Source organism: Lethenteron reissneri, chromosome 37, assembly GCF_015708825.2.
Source record: "Lethenteron reissneri isolate LAM-NWPU_2019-01 chromosome 37, ASM1570882v1, whole genome shotgun sequence".
Classification (NCBI taxonomy): Eukaryota; Metazoa; Chordata; class Hyperoartia; order Petromyzontiformes; family Petromyzontidae; genus Lethenteron; species Lethenteron reissneri.
In genome coordinates this window covers 1671581-1693961 of record NC_083815.1, presented here as the reverse complement: position 1 = coordinate 1693961, position 22381 = coordinate 1671581, and the positions used below count along the sequence as shown (strand labels likewise).

The window sequence follows — 22381 nt, the reverse complement described above, 5'->3', positions numbered from 1 at the left end:
GGTGTCGACTTGCGATGCTCGCACCGTCGCCGCTAAGGAGTGCCTCCTGCTGCTGCTGCTGCGCGAGAGAGAGAGAGAGAGAGGGCCTACGCTTCCGCGCTCGCCAGATGTTCTGGACGGAGGTTGGAGTAACACAATACTTTCATTTTAATATTATTTTCATTTCATATTGCGCCATTCGTGCTAATAGCATCCCGCAACGCTGTCTGTTAATTCTATATAAGGACCAAATCCCATATGCAGCCACTACCAAGCAAGTGAAAACTCTACTCCCAGGTAAAAATAAAATAATTAACAAACAAATTAAGAAATGCCACCAAGACACAATGTGCCCCGCCACACCAGGCCTGCTGACCAACTGGCCGTGACGAACCCGATTCACTACTGCCCGGTGGACACGGGCGTGGGGGGGCGTTGTTTCAACTGTCACGCCGGGAAATCGAATCGATCCCACACGGCGAGCCCTGGATTGCAATCCCAGTGTGGCTTCACCATTACAGCCCAGCGGCTTCCCGTGGCGTAATGGATGCTAATAGGGCGCTCGCCGTATCGGCTTTGGCAGCCGTACGGCACAGTCGAGCCCCCCGTTAACAAAGTGCCGTTAGGATTGCAGCGGTGCGTGGGAATAAAAGTTGAATTGGCGTGAAGCAGAATAATTAGACCGACGGGATGGCACGCGAAACGTGGGACTTTTGCGGGCAAGCGGCGGTGCTTTCAGACGGCACAACGGCGTTTGGCAGGAAGGCGAACGTTGCGGTTTAATTCCAGTGGTTTTTAAAGATGGTGTCGCATTGGTCGGCGACCTTTACCGTCGCGCCAAATAGTATTGTGTTGCGGATTCGTCAAAATAAATCTTTTTTGGAGCTCGGCAACTTAGAGATCCAGCCAGATTTCTGTCGGGCAGGACCCTATTGTAGCACCTGACAGAGCCATCGTGACGGGCCGATTATTTTTTATTACAACCTCGTTCAGCAGCAATCGGAGAAGGCTCCGTTTCACTCAACTAACGTCGGGCAACTTCTTAATATGTTGTGAAACGATAACAAATCGGCCCGATAAATATTTGGGCACCGCCCGCGTGACAGTTTTCATTTGTTTGGCCGTCTTGCGACGGTGGAGGGTCTTGCGAAGTAGGCCGGATCATCACATGGTGACCTAACACAAGCATCTATTTCGCATCGTACCTTTGGCCGCGAAGATCTTCGCGAGCTCAGCTGCGCGACTCGGCTGTGTCGCAACTCGAGTGAATCGCTTTCACGTTGGACGTCTCTGCAACCGGTAGCGAGCGGTTGACCACGATGCCCGTAGCATCTGTTATGCACGGTTGTCGTCCAGCCAAGGCACCGTCCAGGCCCAACCCTTGCGTGTCTTGCGACGTCTGATGATGATGTAGTGTGCTCTAACCACTGCACTGTCGCTCCCGACATCACTTGATTAATAATCACGCGTTCATAATCGCAAATCCCCCCCCCCCCGCCGCCCCCCCTCTGTACATCGTGCCATTAGCGAGCTCGTTTATACGCGGAGCTCATGCCTTATTTATGCACCGTCGCTAGCGGGATGACACTCACGTCTTCTCTTCAACAGTTAACTTTGGAATCCAAGTGCATGCCAAAATGCTAATGGTGACAGGTAAAAAAAGGCTGATCTGCAATGAAGGCTGTTTTCAAAGGTTGTAATTAACGTAAGCAGTTTGTCGCCTGGGGAGCAGTGGCGTAGTGGTGAGCGCACTGCGCTATGGACCCAACCACCCTAATTCGATTTTTGCCCATGACCAGTAGGTGGGAGAGTGCATGTAGAGGGGAGAGGTAGGAGAGTGCGTGGAGCGGAGTAGAGTGAGATTGGAGGGGAGAGGTAGGAGAGTGCGTGGAGGGGAGTGGAGTGAGATGAGAGGGGAGAGGCAGGAGAGCGCGTGGAGGGGAGTAGATTGAGATGAGAGGGGAGAGGTAGGAGAGTGCGTGGAGTGTAGTAGAGTGATATGAGAGGGAAGTAGGAGAGTAGGGAGGGGATAGAGTGAGTGATGAGGGGAGAGGCAGGAAGCGTCGTGGAGGGGAGTAGAGTGGATGAGAGGAAGAGGTAGTAGAGTAGTGAGGGGAGAGAGTGAGATGAAGGGGAGAGTCAGTAAGTGCGTGTAGTGGAGTAGAAGTTAGATTATAGGGAAGAGGTAGGAGAGAACGTGGAGGGGAGTAGAGTGAGATGAGAGGGGAGAGGCAGGAAGCGCGTGGATGATAGTAAGTGAGATTAGGGGAGGGCAGTAGATGTTAGGGGAGTAGAGGAAGAAGGGAAGAGGTAGGATAGTACGTGGAGGGGAGTAGAGTGAGATGATAGGAGAGGCAGGAGAGCGCGTTTGGAGGTGATAGAGTGATATGAGAGGGAAAGAGTAGGATAGTACGGAGGGGAGAGAGTGACTGATGAGAGGGGAGAGGCAGTAGAGTGCGTGGAGGAGAGTAGAGTGAGATGAGAGGGGGGAGAGGTAGGCAGGGGTGAGTCCAAACAGGATTTTGAAGATGGTGAGTGCGATCTTGTTGTTAATCTGGGACTGCATCGGGAGCCGCTGACGGGGTCTGAGGATCGAGGTGACGTGGTCTCGCTCACAGCCACGTAGCGAGCAGTCTTGCGGTGGCGGCGGTGGCGGCGGCTTACTGGATTATTATGTTCTAGGAGAGGTGAGGGACCTGGGGGAGTCGAGAGGAGAGAGGGTTGCGGGAAGTCTCGGGCGCGCAACGCCATTTCGAATATGGAGCAGCTGGCTGCGAGAACCCGGCCAAGGGACAGGGGCCGGGATTAGGACTTAATTACGTGGCCGGACCACTCTAGCCGCGGGCCGCCGTGATCGCAGGGCATCGAATCGGATCTTTAAACAATCCGTGACGGGGAAAACTTTTGGATTAGCCCCGTTCTTGGATCATCGGCAACCGGTTTCCGTCGTCGACGCCGCGGTTCCGTTGTCGTCGTCGTGGCGCGGCGAGGTTTTGTACGCAAGAGAGCGACGATGACGCGCGGAATTTAGGGGGGGAGGGGGTGGGTGCGTCAGCCGTTGAGCAAAAGCAAGCGGCGGGGACCCAGCAGGAGATTTGATGCATCACAGCACCATGAGAGATGGCGATGGTCAAAGTAGGCCTTCGTGCAGCAGTGGATCGTTCATGGCTGATTGATATAATTTTGGTGACATGTGATTGTTTGACCTTACCTCAGGAGGAGTGGTAGTGCAGTGGTGAGCGCACTGCACCGTGAGCCCGCTGACCTTAATTGTTAATTGCCATCCACGGCTATCGTCAAGTTGCAAGCAATATCTGAAACCCAGTCCTGGCACCCCCTCTCCCCCCCTTTGCCTTCCCCAATCCACACCGATACACACGGTGAAAGTATGGTCACACGACTCGCACGACCGACACGGCTTTGGGTGGCTGGTGGGTGGGGGGCTCGAGGCCTTCATCCAGCAGTGGAGAGACGAAGGCCTCTACCTAGCAAGTACGCGTTCTGTATGGAGTCGGGGCCGCGAGCTCTCGGTCGGCCGCTGCCGCTCTCAGAGGCCGGCGCGGCGATCTTCAAACCGCCGGCACTTCACGGCCGAGGGGCGCGCTCGTGTCGGGCGAATCGCGTTATCGGAAATAACGTCACGCAAAATATAACGGGCTGCGGCACAGATCGAGTGGCCGGCTCGGTCGGTGGCAAAGTGAGGAGAGGGGTGGGGGGGGTTGGGGGGGGGGTGGGCGATCGTTCAGCGAGGAAAATCGCACTCTTTGCGGCGCCGACGCTTTACGTGCGCGCGTCGGCGCGGTAACACGTGTAGGTCAACCGGCCCCGGCCTGCTTGATGCGTGTTTATAGTTTTTGACATGCTCCGCTGCCCGTGGTATTGGTCGTGGACCGCTGCACAGGGATGAGAAAGCGGTCTCCCTCACCTGTTAATAATACCTGCGGTTTTATTTCCTTCCAGCTGTCTCGGACTCAAAGTGATTTCCTGCTTAAATGATCAGCGAGGCGGTGCCGATGTCTACCTGTGATCAGCCCCGCCGAGCCGGCAGTGGAGATTCTGCTTTCCCATGTCAGGGGCGAGTCCTGTCCGGAGCACAGCCGCAGTTGACTTACCCCACAAAGCGGTCATCGTTTTGTCACCCCAGGGGAAAGATGGAGCGAGTCCCCACCCGGAAACGGGATTTGAACTTGCAAAGATCGTCCCAGTATTACGTCGTGTTTCTCTACGATGGACTTAGCCCGTAAAAGAACAGCTAAGCTGATCAATGCTCTGCCCAAACCGTGGAGATTAAAATCAGTCTTTAAAAGTTTTCTCCTCGGTGCTTGTTCACTCTGGCGGCTGAGGCCCCTGCCGATGACGTTCGTGGCGGCGTTATTCCAACACCTACCCAGGGGCATCGCGACGACAATAACCGTTTCCAAAATAAAGTTATGTTGGGGTTTAGATGGCATGAATATAAATGTGTCGTTAACCCGCCACCACCCGGATAATATACCGGTCGCCAAAGCCTCCGTGTGAAAATAATTTCCAAATTTCACGCCTTGCTCTGGCGACCCCGACGTTGGGACTTGAAGCCGAGTATGCTCGGATTCTCCTTGCGAGCGCCAGCACGCCGACGGCACTCGCCTGCCGCCCGGGGCGGGTCACGGTTTAGCACCACGCCGATCGCACGCCGTCGTGATCCCGTCCACCGGCGATGCGGAATCTTGAAGCGCCGCGCGCGTCGCCCCGAGGCATATTTCTCTCTCCATCTCTCTCTCGTGTGGTCGCGTCGCTGTCGTCGCTGGCCCCGGCTAAGGCCACCGATGCCCATGTGTTGACACAAAACCCCCGAACAAAGAGAGAAAGGAGGGTCGGGAGGGGGGGCGGCTACTGCCGTGGATATTTTTCTCTTCTCCCCCCGTCATGCGGTTAAACCGGCGATGTCAGAGAGAGGCACCGGCTTAGTGACACTGCCCTGGATTTAGTTCCCTAAGCCACCTTGCCACTTTCATATACATAAATTTTTAACCGGGCTTTCACTAGTCAATTTTATTTTGGCACAGGCTGTATTCTTTAGGCTCTCGTTACAGCCGACGAAATGGGATAATCTCTTGCATTTATATATATATTTATATTTTGCAATTCTCACTCCCAGCTCCGCTGGCTAATCCGAACGAGGTGCGGCACCGTGCAGATATTTACGCGGTCGTATAAACAGCCTTAAACTTGCCTCGTTGCACACGCCCATCCCTTAACCTTTTCCGTTCTGACGAGGAATGATTACCAAGCCCCCCCCCCCCCCTAACCCCACCCTGCACTAGTCGCCTTGCCAGTGCGGAAGAGTAGACCAAAATACACCGAGCCTTCCTGTCGCTGGAGGCCCTTCCGCCAGCAGTGGTGTCAGCGAGCACTTGCAGGGCTGCATCTTTGACTGGCCAGGTGGCTCAGCGTTTGAGTGGGCGGCTCGGCGATTGAGTGGGCGGCTCGCAATGCGAAGGTTACGGGTTCAAGTTCTGGCTGGGGGTTGACTCGGCCCATCGTCGCTGCGAGACAAACAACGCGGGGAAGTCGGCCGTGCTCGTTGAACGCAATAGACTCGCCACCGCCACGGTGAAGTGAGACCCGCTCAGGACGGTGACATCCGGCGATGTACGTGCGACCGCGTGTCCAGGCTGATGGGCAGCATGAAGATCTCGAACCACCACCGCTCGGAGCACCTCCTGGACGTGGAGACGGCCGTGATGGGCTACACGACGCGCCGCAGCCTCAAGGGCTGCCTGCCGCTCACCTTCTGCACGCGCACCGCCCTCAGCCAGTACCTGGACATGTCGGACCACGGGGGTCTCCACAAGAACGAGGTCTTCTACCCGTCCGCAGTGCGGGTGAGTGCGTGCGTGGGTGCGCGCGTGGTGCATCTGCCAGTCGTCTCAAGTTAGCCAAACCCATGGCATATGGGTCTGTTCCGTGACGTCCTGCCAGCGGGCCTTCGACACCTGACCTGGCATAAGCACCGTGTTGGCGTCACTGCCACTTAGTGGCGAACAGCGGTTGTTGTTGCGTGTGTGCGTGTGTGCGTGCGTGTGCGTGTGTGTGTGTGAGCGGTGGCGCAGCGGTAAGTGCGCTGCGCTACGAAACCGGCGACCCGAGTTCGATTCCCGCTCCTGGCCGCGCCGACGAAGGAGTGGGTTGCGTCATGGTTTCTTTTTCATCGTCATCATCGTCATCATCGTCATCATCGTCATCATCGTCATCATCGTCATCATCATCGTCATCGTAAATCATCAGCCGTGATCACTCCCCAAGCCGCCGCCTCCACATCTCATGATCCTGCGATGCAGCAAACGTATCCAGCACCCGCACACGGACCGATTTCATCGCTCCATCTCTCCAAGTGTACGCCCTGGCTGATGCGTTAAAATCCTCGGCAGCCACTCCGTTATCATAAAAAAAAAATAGACGATGATAACAGTGTGGATCATCTCTCTTTGGGAGCTGGGCCTCCAGCTCGAGCCACCGTTGCCGAATCACCGGCGCGTTGCTCGGGGGGTGGGAAATTAAAACCCTTAAATGCGACGACGTGCGGCGGTGGATGAGTGAGTGAGTGACTGCTGCTTTCAATTCCAATCCATCTCCGCGTGCGCCCGCGCGCTCGCGGAGATTAACAAACGGATGGGATGTAGGTCACAGCGATACGGTTGAAGAAATAAAAATAAAATCAAGCGATTACGTTTTTCCTCCTTTTTAAAGGCTACTTATCTGCCATTGCACTCTCAGGGTGTTTAACTTACCGGTATTATTTAACGATTGCGCTGGGGAGTCGGGATTTTTTATTTTATTTTTTGTTCCTCTACTCGCATTACGTAACGCCGGTCCATGTTCCTTCAGAATCACGTTCAGAATCTTTACTTAGACTGGAACAGGAGGAGAAATCCGATGAGCTATGAAGCTCTTTTTCAACGATGTCCAGTTGGGGCATGGGGTCGGCCAGTTACATCAACAAAGAAATAAACACGAACAACGATATGAGAAGAGCAAGATAGAGAAAAGGTAAGCAAGTCAATATAAATAATTTTATAAATATCTATAAATAAAGTACAGAAGTACAAATGATCAATTTGTGCCGATTTGTCAACACCAAATGCAAGCTTTGTCAAGGCAGAAAAACAACAACAGTCCCAAAGAAAGACAACAACACATGGTATTCCAATTACATTGCACGTAAAAAAATCGATATCATCATGTTCATTTGTATTGGGAGTGGAGCGTTGGTGCAGTGGTTTGCCCACCTTGTCGGCCAACCCGGCAGCTTGGGCTCGATTTGCGGGGTACTGCTACGACTGTAACGGTGATGGCGCTACGACTATGACGTTGATGACCGGTCTAAACCGGTCATGTCCCCCCCCACTTCTTCACCAAGCCGTGTAGTTTCGACGTTGATGAGCACCATGACCCTCCAGCGCATACGTCAGCCATCAGCAAGAGCTCGGATCTCAAGCCCTCACTATATTTTTTCGCGTATGGAAGCAGCGTGGTGTTCAGGAGCACAAGATGCCGATGTTGTGGTCTGCTGGCCACGACAGAGAGTTTGTGTAGTTTTGTAATTATCCATTGAAGGAGCCCAGGCTACAGTTGTGCACGATATGGTCTACAGTTTGGGCTGCACGCCCACAAGCGCACTGCTGTGGCTTGTCTTTAATGTCTCTCGTTGTATTTCTTACGTCTCTTTATTTATCTGGATGGGTCTCTATGGCTCTATTTGTATGATCCATGATTCGGGTTGCATGGACTCGATCGCACTACTTCGACGACTGTGACTGTCTTCAATGTTTCACGTAGCTCTTTCCTGCTCGCGATGGCTCGTTACCAACGCCCCACAATGCCGTTTGTGATCTCCAGTGAAGCGTCGCACGGAATTGTCGCGTTTTTTTTCACGACCCGCCTGCGTAAAGAAAAGCAAAACCATTTGACGCGTTGGGTGGTGAAGTATGGTCAAACAACCCTCAACACGAGGGGGGGGGGTGACCTTTCTACAGCAGTGATGTGGCAAAGAAGACCGATAATGATAATCATCGTTATTACCGTAGTAATTAAAAAGCACTCGTCGCTGCTGTTTGCCGTCATTACTCACAATACTGGATGCATATTTTCACGCACACTTCGTTCGTGCTCTGCGATGTTTAATATTCTGAGACCCGTTTATTTTTAACAATTCAACTCTTGAAACAGATTGTTTATTTTATTTACATCTATATAACGATTCGAACAAAAACCTCGCCTTTTCTGTTGCATCTCATTGTTAATTAAGCCGTTTGGCGCTTTGTTCATTTTCAGTTACAAATGTGATTAATTATTTGGTATGCTTGTGCGTATACGGCGGTATTAAATAATAATAATAATGCACTTTATTCAAACTTACACGCCCAAATGTATTTTAATTAACCGGGTAACATCCTATTAGGCTGTAATGTGAAAGGTGGCTGTGTGATGCAGGGGGCGCGTGAGGAGCCGCAGTGGTTGAGATCCTGCCTTCAAATCCTCGTTTCTGCCACGCCAACATTTCGGGTTTTAAGTCCAGGGTGCTTAGAATAATGTTAACACTTCTGAGAATTTGCAACAAGCCCTCCAGGCTCTGGAGACCACCTGGAGAAGATTCCAGGTGCGCGTTGACAATGATGGCGAACAAGTGGAGACTCTTTCTGAAGCTATTGACGTACATTTGTTATCATGTTACAGTGTATTATCCGTTCTTTTTCCATTAAAAACGATAGTCCCATATAAGTCGTAACATTTTTTGAAGTATAAAATAATGCATTAACCTGCTATGCAGAAGGGCTATTGCCCGAAACGTCACCGATCATCCATATTTTTCACATATACTCTACTGTAATGAGTCAAGAATATCTGTGTCCCGCAAAGTGACGTCACTCCACATCGAACAGCCCCCCTCATTAATAATCATGAGGAGGTGACGTCTTCCAAATGGACACCCCCCCAGACATTAATATTAATTAGCGGGTGACGTCACTCCACATGGGGGGGGGGCGAGGCGCCTCCTCCCCCCTCCTCAGCGTCAACTTACAACCCTCTCTACGCGTCACGTAATCTCCGTAACGCTATTGAGACATAGAAGTAAATAGGACGTCATGATGAACAAGGGATTATAACATTTAAATGAAATAGGTGTGTGTCACCGCAGCCTTACTAATTGCACACGCATTGATGCAATGAAGATCACGTCAAGGTCTGCTTTTCGCTTGCGAGTTTCAGATTTACTGCAATACACCCGTCCTTGGACGGGCAAAAGGCGAGTCTTAATATATATATTTTTAAAGACACCAAGGTGTCGCTGGTGAATGTGTTGAGTATCAGGCGGTTCAGTGAGGGTCTCGAGTCGATGATCTCAGCGCGTTGGTAATCATGGCCGCACGAACAAACCATCGTAAAGATGTGGATTTACACCGCTTATTTCAGTGTAGATAAAATAAGAAGAAACAACACGTTGGTTTTGCCGTGTGATGAACACTCTAATTGGTGAAAGTGACTTGCAGAGTATACGTAACGTTATCTAACGCACCGTTTTCTGACACGGGGTGATGCACTGCTTACTGTGAGCGTTCCAAAGGCTCGGTAGAAATATAAATTGTAGGAAAATGTAAATTATAAAAGAAACATCGTCAGCCATGATCAATACACTGCTGGAAGAAAGCTTCCCCAAGCCGTGACCGTAGTTCATCTGAGACCTGCAAACGAGCTGCATTAAAACAAAACGGTGCCAGGAGAGCAACAAACGCCGCCGTCGCTTCTCCGAGCGTAAGCGAGAGAAAGCTGACTGTGTCGCCTGTTCTTTCAAGGGGGGATCCCGATGAACCGCGATACTCGTCGCCGCACCACGCCAACTGCTGCACCATCGGCCCACTACGACGCCAGCGCGGCGATTGCCGCCGCCTCCTCTTGTGAAGCGCCGCGGCGGACGGCGTCGTCGTCGGCAACGCGCGGCGACGGCGGGAAGAGCACGGCAGCGTCGGCAGCGTCGGCAGCGCGCTCCGCCTCCCCGTCGGACGTGCCGACCGCACGGGGCGCCCAGCCGCCGTCGCCCGCCCCGCCGTGCCCACGCGGAGCGTCGCGACGGCGCGGTGCCCGCGGATGATAATCGTTCGCGTGGCATCGGTCGTAGCTCGGTGCCGCATCGCCCCCCTCACCGATCCGGCGTGGATCCTTTGCCGTGGCGGGAGAGCGGTGGCGGCTGTGATGTCGTTCGTTGCACCGATTTACACGGAGCGTTACCTCCAGCGCGTTTGATTCAGAGGGAAGGAACGTTTAAGTGCAACTTAATAATTAAGCGGGGGCCAGCAAGTTCATCACTGGGCAGACCTTTAGATAAAAATGCATGCGGCGCTGACGCAAACCCCCCCCTCCACCGCCCCTTCCCCCCCCATCCCCCAGCCCTCACCGTTCGTTGCCACGGGGCTCTGTTCACCTATTGTGTGGAGGCGGGTTTATTTATAATCGCCAGGGTGACACCGTTGGGAAGCGGAGTCCACCGCCGCAAATACCACCGCTGATTTATCTTACGGGGACAGGCAGCACTCGCCACGTACAGCCGTGCCGGTTGGCAAATTAAAGAAATCTAATTCTCTCCGCAAAAAAATACAACCCCCCCCCCCCCCCCCCCCCCCCCCCCCGCAAGAAATAAATAAATAAAAACCGTGCAAACTTTACCACAAGGGACCGTGCCTATTTCGCTCGGAGGTAACATCTTGCAAATACCAGTTGGGCCATAGGGAGAGGCAGAGGAATATGTTAATTCTGATTTTGTTTCCCCCTGGCTGTTTACGTGGCACGATGCCATGCTGTCAAGGAAGCTTTGCCGAGAGAGGATGTTCTCTGCAGCAGCGGAGCACTTGCCGTCGTTTTCTGGCGTCGAGACGTAAAAAAAAATATTTTATTTCGTGGAGGAGAACGCCGAATTAAAACGTACTGTGCGCCGGCCGCCGGAAAATTAAGCCGCTATCCATCAGCTCGCGTTTACTTCCGTTAAGTGTTATGTTGGAGACAGAATTGAGCTGTCATTTTGGTAAATATGTATTTTTTTATATATGTGTGTGTGTGCATGCAGTAGGACGGCTGTAAAAGTCAAGGGATGGGATATTAAAAAGCATAAACGGAGCCTCATTAACTCAGTTTATATCTCTATATATTTACTCTCACCATATTTTTTATTTTATTATGTTATACATTTAATTATTACCCCACCGCTAGCGTGGCCCCGGTTATATTCAAGAATTAGTTCCCACTTGTCTTGTCGCCGCAGCCTCGCTGGGATTTTCACATCCTTTCGTCCGTGTTTGTAGATAAGCGATAGGCAACGGATTGCACGTCCGTGCGTTGAACGCACCGTACGTAGCCTACCGTGCTAACCGGAGGTGCGGGGGGGAAGGAGTCGCCTCATCGGTAGGAGCGAGGATGTGAGCGGATGGCATCGCTCCGTCTCCGCGCTGGACGTGCTTTCTCTCTCTCGGGCACATTCTCCCCTCTTTTGGCGGCTACCGTTGTGTCGTGAGTGTCAACGCCTGGTCCCATCATCCCTTACCTGGGACGACGATTCTCAACACCTGTATTCCCAATGTCGATTATTTTTTCTCACACACACACATAGCTTGGCTCTCGCAGTGCTAAGTGGTATTGTCAGCCTGCGTTACATTTAAATGTCTGTATTACAGTAAGCGGTTTGTCGGCTGCTAATATTAACATGGATTTTAATAATACATGGGTGGCATTTGGGTTGAAATTTCCCTTGTAAGTAAATTAATAAAAATGCAACTTAAAATAATTTTAACTTATCGGTCAATCCCCACTGCTGCTTGATGGCATGCTGATGTCGTGCCCCGTTGTCGGGGCTGTGTTTGACCATATTGCGCCACGCTGAATCAAGACCGCTGTGGTTGCCGCTCGCCGCCGATGTCAGCCGTGGCTGGGAATCAAAATTAGATCTCCAGACGTCATCAGCATAGCGCTCAAACCGTTGCATCACGACTGCTCCATCTGGATTGTGGGATCGATAATTTGAAAACGATTGATGACAATAGTTTGGGTATAACACATCAGCTCATGATAATCCATCGAGAAGCAAAAAACCTTCTTTTGCAGACGCATGTTTTATTCCCGTTTCGCAAAACGAGCACGCAAGTGGGCGGGTGGCCAACATCTCGCCCGGCCGCCTTTGTCTCCCCGGTTGCTGATGTTCACACACCGCATCGCACCAGCTACTCGTTTCAGGCAGAGTCGACCTAGGAGAGGCCCATGACTGGTTGAGCTATTTGTCACAGATGTAGTGCTGCGAACGGGAATCGAACTCGGGATGGCGGGTTCACAGAGCAAGTGCCGACCGCTTGTGGCCCGCTTCCCCCCCTCCATCCCCACCCTGTCCTCCCCCTGGTCACCCCTACCGTTCGCGAACGGGGTTAAGGGTTAACAAAATAAATCTCCGGGTAATTTGAGCGGCGGCGGCGGCGGCGGCGACGGCAATGACAAGTTTGCTCCGAGTGGCACGGTCGTAATGCGGAGCAGCACAACAAAAGAGAACGGTGTGTGCTCTGCGCCGAGTGCCGAGAGGAATTTCTGCCAATCACTCTTACGCGCATGCCCGCGCGCCCGTGCTCGCGCAGCCTCCGCATTAGCTTCCCGATCGGGGATTTGCCCCGAACAGCGGTGGCGTCGCCGACGGAAGTGCGATCCGAACAGTTGCAGATGGTGACGCCTGTAGGAACGGGTGATTAATCACGGCGCATTATGATTCCCAGCTCCCAAGTGGATCTGCGATTTAAAAATAAATATATATTATTGCTGCTGTTGCTGCCGCTGCTGCCGCCGCGTGCTACATTTGATAAATCTTGCTCCACTTGCTCGCTCTCCGCATCTCCGTAGCGTAATCTATTAAGTTTTTTGCCGAACGCGCTCATTGCTCGGCGTTCGCTGGCTGTCGGCCTGTGTAATTTGCGGGAAATATGTGAGAGAGTATATAATATGTACAAACAAATGATGTATTTGCAGTTGTTGGAGTTTGGTAGGGTTTGTGGCTTGTTCTGACGTTTTTTGCATGAATCATCATTAGGACTCGAGAACACTTACGCCCCAACACTAACGTTGCGTTCAGCAGCTTTAATTGGGCGTAGCATGCACTCGCGACTCGCTCCATGCGTGTAAATAATATAAATGTTAGCGACGCATCGATTCGTCAATTACGATCGTTAATCAGGCGCGCTAATTGTCCGTGTGAGATAGCCAATCGTTTCCAATATCTACAAATACATTCGGCGCTGCGACGGCGGTGTGGCGGTCAGGGCACCGCACTCGGGAGGTCAGAGGTCGCCGGTTCGATCCGCCCGCACGGCAATTGGAACCTCGTGCAAATTAGTTACGTTCTTAAATCCTCTTCACTGCCTCCGTCTGTCTGTCTGTCCGTCTGTCCGTCCCAGCGGTATAAATGTTCACGCCGCGGTTAGTCGTTTGGCGGGTCGCGCGTGGTGGGGTGAAGTGTGGGTACTCCCTCCGTCTCTTCCAAGACATATTGCCAGTGTGGTAGAGTGAGCCGAAGTCTGCAGGTCTGCAGATCTGCACCGGTCACCGCTTCGTTTCGGCTCGGTGCGGGTGAACGAAACGTTACGGAACGAGATTCTCAAGAAAATAACAAAAAAAAAACGCACGTAAAAAACGGTGCAAACGAGATGTCGCGAAACGAGCGAGAGAATTGACTCTGTCATCGAATTGCTCACCCCTGAATTGTGACAATTGATCAAATTGCTGGGTGGGTGGGTGGGGCGTACTGGGGCGTGGGAGGGGGTGGCCAGAGGGTGGAGGGGGTCGCGATTGAACTGCTACACGCCTACTATCGAAGTTCGAAATGTCTCCTGTCCGGTTTGGAATAATTGCGTAAAACCAAGCTGTGAGGGCCGATCATGTGCATCTCGCATTGGGGGGGGGGGGCGGGGGAGCAATAGCGACTTGAGGCAAGGGGGGACATGGCTTTGCTTGCTTTGACAGCTGGCCACTGGGGGGTTATTTAATTGTGCCTGAGCCCGGAGAGCTCGCATCGCTTCTGTAGGTGACCGAGACAAAGGCGCAGCCCCTGCAATGTCTTGCGCACGCCAATGCTGGAGGAAAGTGGCCTGCACTCGTGGATACTTTTTTGGCCAATTAATTGACGCAGCCTTTACCCCACCACACGGCACCTGCCGGCGGTGTTGGAGGGGCGGGGGGACGTGGGGGAGATGGAATCGAACCGGCAACCTCGGCAGTCCAGTGCGCTGACCGTTCCACCACTGTGGCAGCATCCACGTCTTGTATAACGGCACACAGTTATTGCTTTGTTGCGTAGCGAAATACCAGGTGTGGTATTGAACCCTATCGTGTCACTTGTGCTCTTTAATTAGCTTCTAGCGTGCAGCACTTTCGTTTGAATCTTGGCAGTGATTATATTTCTGTGGGCTCTGCGATGCAGCGCGGCTGTAATGGGAAGTTCTCCCACGTTTTTGGCGTTTTGTTTTGCTCGCGTTTCAAAAGGGAAAAAAGTTTCTGCTTGGCAAATTTTCCGTTAATTTGGCCAGTGCACGGAAGAACAGGAAAAAAAGTATTTGAGTGAAAAATGTACGTCCGGTTTTATTTATTTTTTCTTTCACTTAAGCGAAAACACGCGGCGTTGACAGCAACTGTTGGGACAGCAGTACGGGCGACGGCGGGAACAAAAAAACATGAGTCAACGGGTACATTTTTGCGACCTGTCGCGGCGTTACGAAAATTTGCGCAGACTGTACGCACGGTTGCGTGTAGGCGTGCTCGTCAGAGAGCGAGGGGACGCTTCCGAATCCGCTTAAACGCTCGCTCGCTCGCACAATCAAATAGTTACGGCTCGTAGAGAGACCACTGCTCCGCCGTAATATTTCAAACGTGGCCAATAATTTTCCGTATTCCGAAAGTGACTCCCCATTGTTTTTTTTTTTCAAAGCAGGGCATTATAAATAGATTTTTTTTTTATTTGTCCCTCCTTAACTGCGCCAAATTGATTTTTTTTCCTAGTGGCTTGCGGCATTCATCAAAGTGCCTCTCGCCCGCTATACGCGGTTCGCTGGGCGTTAACCCTTAAACACTCCGCGAGCTGCTCAAAGACGGACGGAGAGAGAAGCGAAGAGACCGGCGTGCGTGACGCTGCCTGCTCAACGTGGCACAGTTCGTTAGCTCTGCCGCGCGCCCCAACGCCGTCGCCCGTTGGGGAATTTGTTTCCGTTTTTGCCGAAAAGGCCGCGGAGTCAACCGCCGCTCCTTAAATCAAACCTTGGCTCGGAGCGAGCACGCTCCGATTGCTCAAATGCGTTCACCCGTTTGTCCTCTCGTTGATTTCCGGCAGAGTATTTTGTTGTTGCTGCCGTCGCAAGAAGATGGTGGAGTGGGTGAGGGGGGGTGGCGGTTGAAATAAATAAAAATAAAGCCACTGGCAATGTTCGTCCGGATGCCTTGCAGCGTGGGGGCCGCGGGTTGCTGCAGGGTGCCCCCTGCCTTTCCACGCCGTTGCAGAAGAGGTGGTGGTGGTGGTGGCGGTGCAGCTGGCCGCTAGTTAAACTTGGGCATGCGCATTAATTCAGGGATGACAGAATTATCGCTGGGGCTTTTTGGCGTAGGTCATTGCATTGCCTTGAGACGCGGTGAGGGGACAGAAGCTGTGCCCATCGCTGCCACCTCCCTTACCTCCCTTACCACCCCAGTACCCCTTACGCCCCCTCCAACCCTCCCCACACCATCCCCCGCTTCCCCCTTGGCATGCGCCCGCGAGCGTCTCCCCCGGGCCGCTAAATTGCAACAAAAGCCTTCGAGGGAGAAAGGGTGTCACGCAACGTCCTTTTTATGCTTTTTCACGGGGGCCTGCCAGGGAAAAATGTCAGCGCTGTCGTGACCTTCCAGACTTGCCCCCCCCCCCCCTTTGTGTCCATGTCAGAGGCAGGTGCCGTACGCTCGCTCCCGCGCCCAGCGCCGGACTCGCTCGCTCGCTCGCTCGCTCGCTCGTGTGAGCCCCTGACTCCGCAGTGGATCAATCGGGAATTCAAAGGCGAGAGTGACGTCCCTGACTTTTTTTTTTTCCCCCTCGCTCAAACGAGCCTGCGACCGACAACGGCGCTCGCCTCCCTTGCACCGGCCTTGATCTATGCGTGAGATTCCACATTCCTGTGGCAGGGGGACGAGATTTTCAAAAAGGATTTATCACTGGTTGGTTTTTCGCAGACAGGCTTTGAACGTAAGTGAAATTCCGCGTGCTTATAGAAGGCGCCGGGTGTCAAAAGAATGAAGACTACATCCCCACTGGCAGTGGAAGGACTCATCCCTGCCTCGCAATTCAATTAATCTTCACGATTCAGTCTCGCGATTCACCTCAACGATAACATTTCTTGTTATCGTGATTGTAGCGGCCTCTGGTGGCTGCAGAGGACACGACGAAGAAACAACCGCATCAAATACGAGGCGAAAGAGATCGGTACGAGCTCCTGTAATGTCGCGAGCTTAAACATCGCTCCGTAGTCTGAGCGTCGGTGCGTTGCCACGTCGCTGATGTCCGCCAGCTGGCGCCGCCTCGTGAGGTGGATTGGAATGATTGAATTGAGAACAATTGGTTTGGAATGATAAACGGCCGCTTCGCAGCAGTTGGCCGCGTCATCGAGGCCTCGATGTGCGGACCGCAATGTCGCTACGCACGGCGATGCCGTTCGTAGGTTAAGGTCGAAAAGTCATCGAGGTCAAAGCCATTAACGTCACCGTGATGTCTTCTGCTAGCACCTGCAGTTGCCGCCGATGCGGAAATCAAGGCTTTATTTTATGTGAAGTGTAAACGACGACACGGAGAATTGTTAAACGCTGAACGCCTTAGTTACACAGTCGCGGGATTAGAAACGTGGACATTGACAGGCAATCGGACTCCGGGAGCTGAGAAGTGCGCAAACAAGCAGGGGCGAAGTGCACGCTTAGATTTACGCTCGGGAGACAGGAAGAGGCTTCGTGTTGATGAGAGAACGATCCCTTGTTAGGGACGTCGTACGGCCTGCTGAGGAATGGTGCCTGGGCCAGTGCAGAGCACGCCGCCGGAGGAGGTCACGGTTGAGTCTGACGGCAGTGGCAGCCAAAAGGTGGACCTTGGCTTGCGGGACTGTCTGCCGCGGGGGGCACGGACCGACGAGTTTGGCGCGTGCGTACGTGCGGGGAGCTTGATCGATCGATCGCCGTTTCGTGACACGACCACGAGAGGTAGTGACACCGTCGAGAGGCCTTCATCCAGCAGTGGATCGATCGTGGCCGACGACGATGATGTGGTGTTAGGAAGACGTACAAAAAAATAGGTACGCTATTTCGCAGCAATTTAAAATGTCGTTGGAAAATGCCACTCTTTTTGAACGGTGCGTTTGCAATCACTGCCGCACGCACCAGCCACAGCTGCGAGCTGGTAATGAAAGTAAATTGATAATTTAATAAAGAAATTAAACAGTATATATTGCGTCCAATATTATTCTGGTCAGCGATCGTAGCCCAGGATTTGCCCATGGCTGTCTTGTCTGCTCTTGATTCTGGCTCCCTTTTTAACCGTTAAACACTTTGCGACGTGAATGCGCACTCCCCATTAGATAGTGCTCCGTCGATCGACTTGATTTTAAACCGAACCTCTTGTATTACCTGCAGCTAATTACCGGAGCGGCGCGCACACCTTGCGGCCCAATGAAAATTATTGAGCAAAAAAAAGGCGAGGCCTCGCTTCGTTTTCGACAAGAACGGCCAAACGGGGGGGCGGGCAGGAGAGCGGGAGAGCGGACGGGCGGGTGGTGGTGTCGCCTGCCGGAGGAAGTGAAAGCCGTGTCGCAGACTCTCGGGTTAATTACCAGCGCCGAAATCCGCCAAGGGTTGAGCTAATTTCTAATCGTCTGACAGTCGACACTGTCTGCTCCTCCACAGCCGCTCTAATGAAAACCTAACATGGGATTACACAGGGGGGGGGGAGCTCGGGGGGGGGGGAAGCAGCAGGGAGGGTGGTTGGGGGTGGTGGGGTGGAGGGAGATGGAAATGACTGGCACATTTGAACCCATAGCCTTTTGCGGAGGCAGGCTTGAATGATTGCTGGAAACCCGGCCGTACATTGCCGTGTCCAATTACTGCCTTGTAGGCCGTCGCTGGCCGCTGCTGGCGTATCGAGGATGCTAGATTTTTTGTCGTTGTTGCTTTTTTTAGGATCGTCAATGCTTCTTATTTTTTTTTTCAAATAGCAGCACATCTCGATATTGCAGGTTTCTTTAAAAAAAAAGATGGACAGATCGAAGATAAATCTTCTGATCAATATCGCGGTAAAATTGTGTGTTTGGCATTTTAAAAGGATGCTGCATATTGATTGAAAAGTTTAAAATTGCGGCACTTTTCCAGAAGTAAAGTTAAGCAGCTGAAAAGGGGTTAACCTTTGTAGAATGTTCGAGAGATTTCAATTGAGTAGACATTTTAATAAAATTGAGGCATGTGCTCTCCCAGTTTTTGTTGAGGAATATTATGGAACCTTGCCCCTGTATCACCAAGTGACACGTCAAAGTAATTGAGTCCATTGGGCCTCCCACTGATTGACAGCTTGCGGGAAATATCATAATGCCATTATAACACAAGTCCCCGCAAGAGGTCATCCGTAATAAGGCGTTTTCTTTACAGAATAGGCGCGATGGCATGGAAACCACTTACGCAACTGCTCCGTGGACAAAAGAACGTTTTGCCTTAACCGATTAACAACAGGAGTAAGTCTTAATTGCTTTACCTGTAAGGCTTTGGTGGTGAGGATGATGATGATGATGGTGGTGGTGGAGGTGGAGATGAGGAGACCTTCTTGACAGGCCCTTGCTGATCCCGCTTCACCCCGCAGCGTCGTTCCAATTGCCGCCCAGCCGCCCGGCCTCGCTCCCAAACGCCGCACCGCCAACGGCCGTCGCTTCGACTCGTCCATAATTAATTTTTCTCACGGATTCCGCCGCGTAATTTGTAAATACAGATGGCAGTTAATAACGGAAAGTAATGGCTTAAATAAAAGTTAACCAAGTCGATGAAAATTTAATTGGAGTGATTTATTCGCGTACGCTGGGAGAAAGAAAAAAAACGCGGCGCCTGTAAGCAAAGACAAAGATTTCACCCCTGGCTCCCCCCCGCCCCCACACCCCTAAGAGTATTCTTTCAAGACTGGTGGAGCAAGCGCTGTTAGTGAGTGCCTATTAACGTCCAGCATACCGCAGTGGGGGGTGGCGGGGGAGCGGTGTGGTCAGCACCATGGACAGCTGCCTCTGTCTGCACCGGTGCTTAATGTTTTATATACCGCACCGCACAATCATTTCAGGCGGAGTATGGCCTAGGGGAGGCCAACGAGCTGTTGAGATTCCACTCGCTGCCTATGTCCATTGCCAGGTCACTGGCGTCGTACTGCGGTGCGTTCGCCGCTGCCCCAGCCCACCGGTTGCCATGCTATATTCACAAACACACGTGCGCGCTGCACACTTGCAGAGCACGCACGCACGGATTAATTTTTGTTAAGTACTCTGCATTTACAGGCATAATCCTCGTGGCCCAGACAAGAGTGAAGCCACCATTGAATTGGTAAGCCGTTTACGATGACATTTGGAGTGGCTCCAGTGTTTCCCGACGATGGCGTGTTCGTGATGGTTTTATTTGCCCTACGTAATTCATGGCCGCACATGTGTGTGCGCTGCTTGTGTGGATTTAGAGAAAATACAAACTTCTCCATCACTCGTGTTTGATTATACCCATTCATACTCTCCCCCCCGCCCCCTGCCAAGGCCCCCTCCCACCATCCCCCCCCTCCCACCACCATCTCTCTTTTCTTGCTTCCGCTAACAGCAGCCAGCGCATTCCAAATCTGCCGTTTATCTCGCGCCAAATTTAGCGTGACGCGTCGGGGTATTACACTGAACCAGTGCCCCGTTAACTCATTCACCTATAACTCACCGAGCGTCGAGCTACAAAAAAAAACAACGGCTCCGCGTTGGCTTCCGCCGCCAGTTGTGGCCTAGCTGGACACGACGCGATGCAATTGGCCGTGCGCCGGGGGACGGTGATGAAAATGATCGAGCAGACGACACATCCCTATTATTAACCGGCAACGCCGACACCAAATGGTCACGGTGAAGCCCAACCGCCAAAGCGCTCACCGGATTGCCGTTTGTATCTTTTTTTCCTCCGGGCGGCACCTTTTTAATTACGCCGTGGCGCTGTTATCTCTTTACGGCAGGAAATTCTGATGAATCCCGCAATGAATCGCTGCCACGTCGCTGAACGTGCTGGCTTTGTCCGGAAACCTTTAATCACTGCTGAAAGCTGGCAATATACAGTTGTCCCGTAACATTACGGGGTTATTTTAGGGAGTTGCGAAAATTGCCTGTAGCTGAGTAGATTATATCGTCGGAGACGGTTTTACATGTCGGGTAATTATCCTCAACAGCCTGGCTACTGAGCGGCAGCAGTTATCTCTTTTCCGGTTGGGTTACTTTAAACAAGAAAGAAATAGTCACGCATATGCAACGGCTTCTGTAACCCCTTTCCAAAAATGACATTTCTCCTGCCCACACTGCTCCCCTCCCTCATATTTAATTAGTGCAGTATTTAATTAGCGATGATAATCTGTAAGGCTTTAAGCCGCTCGAGGAAGTGAGGTCACGCGGCATGTGCGATGGTTGCCGTCGTCGTCTTCGCTCTAGTGGACAAGACAAATAATATTTTTAGTGCAGGTTTTTCATCGCCATATTCTTGGTGGGCAAGCCTGTTAGTTTATGGTAGTCGGTCCTCTCTTTGTTAAGTCCCCCTCGATAGTGGCAGCACTCGCTGCTAAAATGTAGTTGGATGATCGTGTATCCCCTCTCTCCCTCCTGCCCCCTCTGCCCCCATTATAGACAGACAGACGGGCAGAGCTAACGCGTTAACGCTGTCAACCTGTGCCCCGGATGTTGTACGAAATCGTACGCATTTTTGAATGTTTAGCTTCTTCCTATGAACAGATTATAACGAGGCCTTCTTTGTGCATATTTATCGAGGCTGGTTATCGTCGGTAATCCTCGTGGTCGTGGTGCCTCAATCCCCGCAATCCTCAAAACGTGCGCAATGCCAGCAGGCGATTTTTATGTGACAACTTTATTATTGTTCGTTTTTAATTTTTGCAAATTCCAACGGGCTGGCATCGACGGAACGGCGCTGGGCCCGTGAATAATTTTCAAAGCGGGCGGTCTTCTTCGGCTTGCATCGCGGGGCGATCGCGAGCTTTGCCAAGTAAGGGGTAGGAGCAGGGATTGAACCCGGCGCTTCGTGCGCATCGACCGGGCGCGCGATGGCGGCGTCGCTCGCATCGCTCGCTCGCGCATTTTGGTTTCCCTATGACGGTTCGCTGTCACTCGACGGAGGGGCCCCGTAGAGTTGTGCGCTATCTTCGTATGATTCTGAACGATGAGACCGCTTGCTGGGCTGGGTGATATTGAAAAGCATGCTGGCAATTACGACGTCTCGTTAATGATTTCTTCTTGTGTACGGGAGTCGGGATTATCTGTGGTGCGTTAATGCTGCGGGCCTGTCACGGAGCCGAATTTAAAATTCCACACTTTCATTCTAAAAATGCTTCAGTTTAAGAGTTGATTAGGCTGCTTCATTGCATTCGCCACGGTTAAAGATATTCACTGTAAAATTTTCTGATTTCACCCGAGACTGGGACAAAATGACTGTGGCTTTTGTTGAGTCTGGGAGAAAGAGAGAGAGAGCTTGAATTAATGTTAAGCTCTAAGCCTGCAAAAAAAAATTCACTGATGTGGAATGCCGTATATATTGGACGTCTGAAAGTGATGTGATGTGACTGCGATACGGATCCCGCTGAGGATAATTGATATGATTTCGGGAGATAAATTAAAGTGGAATGAACCATTTTGTGCCCCTTTGGGAGCCTTCACTCAAACACTGGGGAGCAAATTAACAGAGAAGCTCAGTATACGAAATCTTCAAAACAAAATATACACTTGCCTTATTTGATATTCAAATTCTCAATAAATATTTCATATCCGATATATTTCACATGCCGGTGATTTAGAACCCAGGGATTTTTGGGGTTTTTATTTATTTTACATTCCGTTGTTGTTGTCGTCGTCGTCGCTGCGTCTGCCGGTGTTGTTGTGCGCCGTCTTTTGCGTGTCGCTCTTCCTGTCCGCGCCTCTGCGTGCGTGCGCGTGGCGCGTTCGTCAGCCTCGTCGGTTGACGCACGGCCCCGTCGGGAGGAAGACGCCGTTAGCCGGCCCCCGTCTCCTGGAGTCGTCTCCCTCCAACCCCCCCACCCCCCAACTTTCCCCAACGCTCCTTCACGATGCTGCGGCTTCGT

The 22381-nt window shown here is 52.0% G+C and overlaps 1 protein-coding gene across 1 annotated transcript in view; it reads left to right on the top strand.

Moving 5' to 3' along the window:
- Positions 1-22381, top strand: part of FBXO3 (F-box protein 3) — a 119742-nt gene that overhangs the window by 45892 nt on the left and 51469 nt on the right. The window contains exon 5 of the mRNA XM_061566401.1: positions 5633-5843. Coding sequence (XP_061422385.1) covers positions 5633-5843 — 211 coding nt within the window. The remainder of the gene's footprint in view (positions 1-5632; positions 5844-22381) is intronic.